The sequence below is a fragment of the Aegilops tauschii genome, chromosome 7 (assembly GCF_002575655.3).
Source record: "Aegilops tauschii subsp. strangulata cultivar AL8/78 chromosome 7, Aet v6.0, whole genome shotgun sequence".
NCBI lineage: Eukaryota > Viridiplantae > Streptophyta > Magnoliopsida > Poales > Poaceae > Aegilops > Aegilops tauschii.
In genome coordinates this window covers 524638343-524648453 of record NC_053041.3, presented here as the reverse complement: position 1 = coordinate 524648453, position 10111 = coordinate 524638343, and the positions used below count along the sequence as shown (strand labels likewise).

Genomic DNA, 10111 nt, shown 5'->3' with positions numbered 1-10111 from the left:
GGAATCAAGCCGGAAAGCTGTGGAATGGCGGCGATCCCTCTGTGCGGCCATGGCCGGGCGGAGAAAATATCTAGTACCAGGTTTCCGTGGCGGGACTTCTCCGGCCACCGCGTGCCTCCGGCGTCGAGAAAGCGCCGGCTGAGGGTCGCGACTCGCGACGGCTCAAAGCGACGCAGGGTACCAGCATTGGGTTTAACGGACCTATCCTGCTCATCGAGAGAAAAACGGACTGGGTTTAACAGAACATTAGCAGTCTAATTTCATTCAGTTCCCAAGTGTATGTGCTGGAGTAGTATCTCTGAAAGAAAAGGAACCCCAAAAAAATCTCGAATCCTGCTTTTGATATCTGGACAGAGAGGATCAGAGGAGCAGGACAGAAGAACGCAAGAATCAAAAACTGGAAATCTAGCGTCTACACCTCCAAAATCAAAATCTCGAAATCCAGCTGGTAGCCGTTGAGCAGAAGCACACGGGAACCAAATCGATTCTCGCAGGCTCCAAAAAATGATCAGGTACTGCATACTGCCCAGGCCGGTGCCAATGCGGATTCGCCGCAGGAAGAAGAGAAGACGAACCAAAGGGAGAGCCTTTTGTTTTTGTACTATAAGTTTGTACTTTGTACAGTGGCGGGAGTTGAGGAAGCCTACTCGGGGCGCGTCATCCTGGGCAGCACGTGCAGCGAGACCACCCGCCGCCCGGCCGGCGCCTCCACCTCCCACATGCGCGGCGGCGCCGTCGTGGAGCCCCTCGTCCTCGCCTTGGGCGTCACGTCCACGACCACCACCTTCGCGCCGCCGTGGGACACGACGCACACCCTGCCGCCGCCGGCTGCCATCTCTGCCGCGCCCTTGAGCCGCTCCGCCTCCGTGACCGTTGTCCACCGGTCGGATCCCCAGTCGTAGGTGTTGAGCGCGCCGCGCTCCTCGTCCACGACGAAGATCGTGTCGCCGCTGTCCGGGGACGCCGCGGCGGGGCCCTTCCACCCGGCCAGCATGCCGGGCGGCATGTCCTCCCACCGCCCGGCCACGAGGTCGAACACCGCGCCCTCCTTGGCGCCGCTGCCGCGGAGGTTGACCATGCAGACCTTCCCGCCCGAGCACACGGCCTCGGCCGCGTCACGGCTGAACCGCCCGTCCCGCAGCGGCGGGAGCGGCTCCCACGGCGCAGACGGCGTGGCGGGGTCCCATGTCGCCCCGGAGCGCGCGACGGCGAGGTCGTACCCGGCGCCCACGCCGCCCGCGACGAACACGCGCCCCCTCGCCGCCCCCGCCGCGCACCACCTGCGCGGGGCGAGCGGGACCCGCGGGCCGACCTGCCATCGCGGCGCGGGCGCGGCGGTCGGGTCGAAGACGAGCGGACGGCACAGCGCCGGGTGGAGCGACTGCGTGGACCCTGCGACGAGGACGAGCTGCCCCGCCGCGGCCACGGACTGGAGCGGCAGCCGGCGGGAGAGAAACGACGGGTGGCAGAGGGTCGGGGGCGGCGACGGCATCGGCGGCGCCGGCAGACAGTCCCACCGCGCGGCGATCGGGTCGTAGGCCGCGAAGGACGCGCCGCCGTCGCCGGCGTCCTCGAGGAGCGCGTACAGGGACAAGAACGGCGGGAACGACGGCGCGTACAGCAGCCGGCGCCACGGGCGGCAGACGGCGTGCATGAGGCTCGGCGGGAGCGTCGAGAGGCAGAGCTGCGCGAGGTGGTCCGGCAGGCCCGGGAGCAGCGGCTGCGACTGCGACTGCGACGTCGTCGTCGACACCTCAGCAGCGGCAGCGGCGTCGTGCCTCTCCATGGCCACCGGCGCCGCCGCCGGGCGGAGCCGCTTGGCCTCGCGGCAAGAAGCGGAGGAGGAGGGGCTGCTGCAGGGGCGCTTGGCCAGCGCGGGTGCAGCCATGGCCGCGGAGGCGAGAGGCGCTACTAGTAGCAGGCAGGCCGCGCCTTGCTTGCTTGGGCGAGCACGGCGACCCTACACTAAACTATGCCGAGTGCGTGCGTGTGCATGCGCTGGGCGTTGTGGGCGGCAATTAATCCGGAAAGGCGCGGGGCAGTAGCAGAGGAGGAAGAGGGATACGGCTATCCCATATGGGGGTGGAGGACGATGATGCCCGCTCGCACTGCGGCTGCTGTGCGGTGGTATATGCAGTGCGGTTGCGTGGCTCCGTGGCGTGGGAGACTGGCAGCCAGCAAACAGCAGGCGGGCGCCGGCGCGGCCGGGTGTCGGGTCGGCGGTCCGTTGTCTGGCTCGCCGGCCGCGAATTCCTGAGGCTGCAGGACAAGGCCGGCCTTTTCGCGCCTTCCTCCCTACTACGGTCCACGCAGTGGCTGACGACACTGCGTACGTACACGGCCTGTGATCCATGTAGTAATTTTTTTATGCAGCAAGTAGTCGTGCTGCGTCGGGATCATGTAATACGAGAGATCTCTTTGAAACGGTAAACGAAGTTTGTAGCATTTGGAGGGTGGAACACAATGGTGTTTGTTTATCAGGAATGCTGTGACACATGTCGTAAGCAATTTAAACTACTAAAAAAATAAAAGCTTCGTTCTCGACCTGTTACATTGCTTCTTTGGCAAATATATGTCCATCCTAAGAATATTTTTGTTCATCTTCAAAAAGGAGTATAAAAGAATTTTTATAAGATTAGAAATTTTTCAAAGAAAACTTTTTTATCCACTCAATTCTTATTAGTGGATGTGTTTATTTGCGTGTGCTGATGCTGGCTATATGCATCCTAGATTCCTAGTTATGCATAGGCCGGATGTGTGCTTATTGTGTTTGTATATCCTTGGTGTTTTATTGTGAGTTAATAAAATCCATCCTTTATTAAAAAAATCTTATTAGTGGGTTACCCTAAAAATATCTTACGGTAGATATTTTTTCATGTGATATGGAATACTCTTCCATTCTAAACTCATGTAGTCTTCTAATTTTATAGAATAATAGTACAACAGGACGTGCCATTTAATCATGTGTTTTTTCTATTACCATGTGTTTGAGAAAGTTGTGAATCAAAGAAGTCCTAGGTACATGTGCTACCGTTGTTGGTTAAGGGCATTTCCAACGTGGATCATCATACCGCCCGTAAATGTTTGGATCGGACGGTTTAGATACATTTAACCATCCAACGCGGCTCATCAAATCCGTCTGAGGGATTCCGCCACGTCGCACTTTGACACCCCTGGCTCACCCGAAGCCCTTGTTTTTTGATACATCCCTCCTCATGTGGTTGTGTCCACGCTCCCGAAGACCGACATCACTGTTGTACTACCCTGCTACTTCTTGAGCTTGCGTTGGTTTTTCCCTTAAAGAGGAAAGGGTGATGCAGCAAAGTAGAGTAAGTATTTTCCTCAGTTTTGAGAACCAAGGTATCAATCCAGTAGGAGACAACGAACAAGTCACTGAATACCTGCACAAACAATCAAACAAACTTGCACCCAACGCGATAAAAGGGTTGTCAATCCCTTCATGGTTACTTGCAAAAGTGAGATCTGATAGAAATAGATAAACGGTAAAGTAAATATTTTTGGCATTTTTGGTTTATAGATCGAAAAATAAAAGGAAGTGAATCGGAAACTAATATAATGGAAAATAGAAACTTATATGACGAAAAATAGACCCGGGGGCCATAGGTTTCACTAGAGGCTTCTCTCAAGATAGAAAATATTACGGTGGGTGAACAAATTACTGCCGAGCAATTGATAAGAAAGCACAAAGTTATGACGATATCTAAGGCAATGATCATGAATATAGGCATCACGTCCGTGTCAAGTAGACCGACTCCTGCCTGTATCTACTATTATTACTCCACACATCGACCGACTCCTGGCTGCATCTAGAGTATTAAGTTCATGAAGAACAGAGTAACGCATTAAGTAAGATGACATGATGTAGCGGGATAAACTCAAGTAATATGATGAAAACCCCATCTTGTTATCCTCGATGGCAACAATACAATACGTCTCAGTTCCCCTTCTATCACTGGGATCAAGCACCGTAAGATTGAACCCAAAGCTAAGCACTTCTCCCATTGCAAGAAAAACCATTCTAGTTGGCCAAACCAAATCGATAGTTCGAAGAGACTTGCAAAGTTATCAAATCATGCATATAAAAATTCAGAGGAGATTCAAATAATATTCATAGACAAGCTGATCATAAATCCACAATTCATCGGATCTCGGCAAACACACCGCAAAAAGGTATTACATTGAATAGATCTCCAAGAACATCAAGGAGAACATGGTATTGAGAATCAAAGAGAGAGAAGAAGCCATCTAGCTACTAGCTATGGACCCGTAGGTCTGTGGTAAACTACTCACGCTTCATCGGAAGGGCAATGGTGTTGATGTAGAAGCCCTCCGTGATCGAATCCCCCTCTGGCAAGATGCCGAAAAAGGCCCCTAGATGGGATCTCACGGGTACAGAAGGTTGCGGCGGTGGAAAAGTGTTTTCGTGGCTCTCCTGGTTGGTTTTGAAATATTTGAGAATATTTAGGCGGAAGAGATAGGTCGGTGGAGTCACGAGGGGCCCACAAGGGTGGGGGGCGTGCCCTACCCCCGGGGCGCGCCCTCCATCCTTGTGGCTGCCTCGTGGCTTCCCTGACTTGCACTCCAAGTCCTCTGGATGTCTTCTGGTCCAAGAAAAATCATCGCAAAAGTTTCATTCCGTTTGGACCCCGTTTGGTATTCCTTTTCTGCGAAACTCTAAAACAAGGAAAAAACAAAAACTGGCACTGGGCCCCAGGTTAATAGGTTAGTCCCAAAAATAATATAAAATAGCATATTAATGCATATAAAACATCCAAAACAGATAATATAATAGCATGGAACAATAAAAAATTATAGATACGTTGGAGACGTATCACACCCCAAACGCCGCCCAGGCTTTGTCGAACCTCCGCTGCTCCACCCAGGCCCCTGCCCGCCTTGGCCTACACCTTCTTATCCAGATCCGGCCGCCGGCCAAGTACCCTCTGCCACTGCCGACGCAATCCACGGCCGACACTACGCTGAACAATTGTTCGGCAAATGCCATAGGAAAAAAAATATTCACGTTGTTTACTTTGAAGAAAACACGGTGGATTTAGACGAGGAGTACTTCTATGATGAGTTCATGGATTCATATTCATTAGATGAGGATGAAACAACGAGGATGAGGGCGATTTTGAGAGAAACCAAGAATGCCGAGGAGCATGTTCTCAACTACATTCAATAAATGGGTATCAAGTGTTGAATCAAAATAGGGCACATGGACATATGATGTCGTGCGATGACTACTTTACCCCCGATGTGCTATCCAGCCATATTTCCGACGTAATTTTGGATGTGGCAACATTTGTTCGGACACACCTACAAAGGTGCCAGGGTCTATGATGATTACTTAAAGTTGAAGAACGATGCCGTTGGCCGCATTGGGTTCTCTAGTTTTTCTTTATCCGATAAAGGGTTCCCCCCGCTTTATATTATAAAGCATCCATCCGATACATCCAACACGCCGGGGCCGCAACACAAACAAGCCCAAAAGGAAAAACAAGAGAAAGAAAAGAGAAAACAAATGCCGACACTGGCAGATCAACTAAGTGACGAAGACCGGCAACTGCTGCACCCTCCGGAGAAGTACCACCACATTCCTAGCATTCCAGAGCGTCGCGTACCAAGCAACACCTTCAAGAAGGAATGTGACGGCGCCACCACTGTTGCCCGAATGAGTCCTAGGTTTCCCTCGGTACGCGGAGGGCAGTGGGGAAGGGGTATACCCGACGCCCTTCAGGAAGGTCCGGCGGCGTCCGTAGGCGTCACCGCGTCGGAGCCGGACAAGACGCTAGGGACTTCTCCCGACCCAAACAACCACCACCACCTCGGACTCACCGTAATGCACCACCCAATCTGCCTCCCACCAGCCTGTGCCACCACGGTCACCGAACCAACATCGTCGTCTCACTAGGGCCGCCAACACGAGACCTGGAGGGAGGGAAAGGAGACAATGGTCACGGGGGCAACCGCAACTCGACCGGCGGGAGGGGACAACCTCTAGTTTTTTCTTTTGCGAGGATTGGAATCTCTAGTTAATAGAATTGCACGGCTGTCATGAGGATGCTTGCCCTTGCGAAGGATATCGATCGGTGCTCTTCATGAAAAGATATGGGCCTAGCTGCTGCCCTAGCCGAACAGAATGGGAGAGTGAGCCATTCATACTGAAAAGAGTGATTCATTTTTGAAGTATATACAACCAGAAGAAAAAGTACCTATGGATTTCTGGGAGCACATGCCTCGATTCCTGTTGGGGCACGTAGTAATTTCAAAAAAATTCCTACGCACACGCAAGATCATGGTGATGCATAGCAACGAGAGGGGAGAGTGTGTCCACGTACCCTCGTAGACCGAAAGCGGAAGCGTTAGCACAACACGGTTGATGTAGTCGTACGTCTTCACGATCCGACCGATCAAGTACCGAACGCACGACACCTCCGAGTTCAGCACACGTTCAACCCGATGACGTCCCTCGAACTCTGATTCAGCCGAGCTTTGAGGGAGAGTTTCGTCAGCACGACGGCGTGGTGACGATGATGTTCTACCGATGCAGGGCTTCGCCTAAGCACCGCTACGATATTATCGAGGTGGATTATGGTGGAGGGGGGTACCGCACACGGGTAAGAGATCCAAGGGATCAATTGTTGTGTCTATGGGGTGCCCCCCTCCTCCATATATAAAGGAGGGGAGGAGATGGCCGGCCAGGAGGAGGAGGCGCGCCCAAGGGGGGGAGTCCTACTCCCATCGGGAGTAGGACTCCTCCTTTTCCTATTTGGAGAGGGAGAGGGAAGGAAGAGGAAGGAGGGAGGAAGGAAAGGGGGGGCCGGCCCCCTCCCAATTCGGATTGGGCTTGGGGGGGGGGGGCGCCCCCTCCCTTGCTCCTTTCCCCTCCTTTCCACTAAAGCCCATTAAGGCCCATATACCTCCCGGGGGGTTCCGATAACCTCCCGGAGCTCCGGTATTATCCCGATCTCACCCGGAACCATTCCGGTGTCCATATAGTCGTCCAATATATCGATCTTTTTATCTCTACCATTTCGAGACTCCTCGTTATGTCCGTGATCACATCCGGGACTCCGAACTACCGTCGGTACACCAAAACACATAAACTCATAATATAACCGTCATCAAACTTTAAGCGTGCGGACCCTACGGGTTCGAGAACTATGTAGACATGACCGAGACACGTCTCCGGTCAATAACCAATAACGGAACCTGGATGCTCATATTGGCTCCCACATATTCTACGAAGATCATTATCGGTCAAACCGCATAATAACATACGTTGTTCCCTTTGTCATCGGTATGTTACTTGCCCGAGATTCGATCGTCGGTATCTCAATACCTAGTTCAATTTCGTTACCGGCAAGTCTCTTTACTCGTTCCGTAATACATCATCCCGCAACTAACTCATTAGTTGCAATGCTTATAGTGATGTGCATTACCGAGTGGGCCCAGAGATACCTCTCCGACAATCGGAGTGACAAATCCTAATCTCGAAATACGCCAACCCAACAAGCTAAGTACCTTCGGAGACAGCTGTAGAGCACCTTTATAATCACCCAGGTACATTGTGACGTTGGTAGCACACAAAGTGTTCCTTCGGTAAACGGGAGTTGCATAATCTCATAGTCATAGGAACATGTATAAGTCATGAAGAAAGCAATAGCAACATACTAAACGATCAAGTGCTAAGCTAACGGAATGGGTCAAGTCAATCACATCATTCTCCTAATGATGTGATCTCGTTAATCAAATGAAAACTCTTTGTCTATGGCTAGGAAACATAACCATCTTTGATCAACGAGCTAGTCAAGTAGAGGCATACTAGTGACACTCTGTTTGTCTATGTGTTCACACATGTATCATGTTTGCGGTTAATACAATTCTAGCATGAATAATAAACATTTATCATGATATAAGAAAATAAATAATAACTTTATTATTGCCTCTAGGGCATATTTCCTTCAATTCCATGGTCAGATTTGCTACTACAATGGTCAAGGTGTTTGGGCCGGAGTACTTGAGAGAACCAGATGCCGCATACACGACAATTCTTAAGGCACTTGGAGAATCAAGAAGATTTTCAAGTATGATTGGATCCCTGGATTGCATGTACTGAAAATGGAAGAACTGTCCAATGATCAACAAGGGCAATACTAGGGTCATTGTAAAAAACGCACCATAATTCTTGAAGCAATTACATCACAAAATCTCGGGATTTGGCACTCCTCCTTTGGCATGCCAGGATCTCACAATTACAGGAACATGCGTGGCCTACGTGGCGGATGTTTGGAGGCCACAGACCCCCCCAACTTTGCTATTTGAATGTGGATTTCGGACGTCCGAAGCATGCCGCGGACATTTGATGCACGATGGTGAATGATCAAAATGTCAAGATCTAGACATTTGGGGGCGTTTTTTTTTTGCTAAATGAAGGCGGGTTATGGGAGTGTGTGACTTGAATTATTGATTTGGCCATGCAGATAAAGTGTGCCAGCAGCCGCGGTAAGACGGAGGATGCAAGCGTTATCCATCTACTACTTATTAAAGCTGCAAGTGCAGAGGGGTGGAGTCTTGGAGTATTTCGATCGATCGGTCATATAGGCCTGAGTCAGACATCAAATAGCTTCGATTTGCATTATCGATCAAGATTTGCTTTTCTGGAGTACCAAAAGCAAGATGAGTACTTGGGCATGAATTTGGAAACCTCCTATTTGCCAATAGAAGTGTTGGTCCTCTCGTACTAGGGAAAGGTCCTCTCAATGCTCTAACGCCCACACCGGATATGGACCGTTAGAGTTGCCCTTAAGCCACTGAATTTAGCAAAAGTTTGCTTAACAAACTATTGAGTATATATTTGTGTTGCATGTATTTTGTATTGTGGCCCACCTCCTAGTCGTGTATAGTTGAGGTTGAGGCCTACCCTGTACTTATATATACGTGCACCGGCACCCCATCAATACTACGAATATTGTATTGCCAACTTGTCCATCTACATGGTATCATCTTGTTCGGTCCTCCCCTAGGATTTCCCACCGCCGCCGCCGCGGCTCCCCTCGCGCGAGCCGACGCCGCCGCCGCACCCCACCACCACCGCACAACCCCGCCGCCGCGCCCTTCCCCTTCTCCCGTCGCGCCGCCGCCACCTTGTGCCGCCCCGCTTCCGCCCACCCTACCGCGCCGATCGCCGCCGCCGCGTGACTTCCCTCACGCCGCCGCCGCCCGCGCCGCTTCTCCTCCCTGCTGCCGCTGCCTTTCCTCCCTTCCGCAGCCGCCGCACTTCACCGCCGCTGCTGCACCAACCACCACGAGAACCCTAACCTTACTCGCCGCCGCCGCACCCATGGACTCCTCCCCGGGCTCCTCCACGACCCGCTCGTCGAACCCCTTCGTCGGCCCCAAGCCCTCTGCCGCCGCCATCCGTGACCTCAACATTGAGCCCCGGGTCCCAGTCCGCCTCGACAGCTCCAGCATGTCATACTACACGTGGAAGACCTACTTCAACCTCATCTTCCGCGAGTACTATCTCACCGAGCACGTCGACGGTTCCGTGGACAGCGAGTACATGTGGGGCTATCCGGAGTGGTCCGCCATTGAGGCCACGCTCATCCGATAGTTCTACCAAACCGTCTCGAAGGACATCTTCCACACGGTTGTCGCTGAGGATGACGACGCATGTGCCGTGTAGACCAAGATCAACGCGCTCTTCACTGACAACAAACTTCAGCGCCTTGTTTTCTTGCAGCAGGAGTTCTTCGGTTGTCACCAGGATAACTCCACCATCGATGAGTACTGCATGAGGCTCAAGATGCTCGCCGACGAGCTTCGCGACATCGGCGCCAAGGTCTCCGACGACCTCATGCTGAGCACCCTTACCGCCGGTCTCAACGAGGACTTCGGCAACGCGGCGTCCTACCTCACCCTGCTGCCGCAGCCCACCTTCCAGCGTGTCATCGCGTACCTCAAGCTTTAGGAGCGCTGAATGACGAAGCTGAAGCAACGGGTCTAGCACACCGCCCTCGCCGCCGGCACCACCCGCGGCGGCCCTGCTCCACCGGTCGCGCCTCGTCCACCCGCCCCACCTGCG

At 52.5% G+C, this 10111-nt stretch overlaps 1 protein-coding gene across 1 annotated transcript; it reads right to left on the bottom strand.

Annotated features, from left to right (window-relative positions):
* Window positions 1–234: 234 nt before the first annotated feature.
* LOC109778762 (F-box/kelch-repeat protein SKIP25) lies at window positions 235–2424 on the bottom strand. The gene has a single exon (XM_020337340.3). It carries the CDS (start codon window positions 1886–1888, stop codon window positions 644–646), a length of 1245 nt encoding a protein of 414 aa, XP_020192929.1. The 5' UTR covers window positions 1889–2424; the 3' UTR covers window positions 235–643.
* Window positions 2425–10111: the final 7687 nt, after the last annotated feature.

What these genes read in the sequence shown, in the direction of transcription:
- LOC109778762 (XM_020337340.3), bottom strand. Translation starts at nt 1,888, where the DNA reads ATGGCTGCACCCGCGCTGGCCAAGCGCCCCTGCAGCAGCCCCTCCTCC.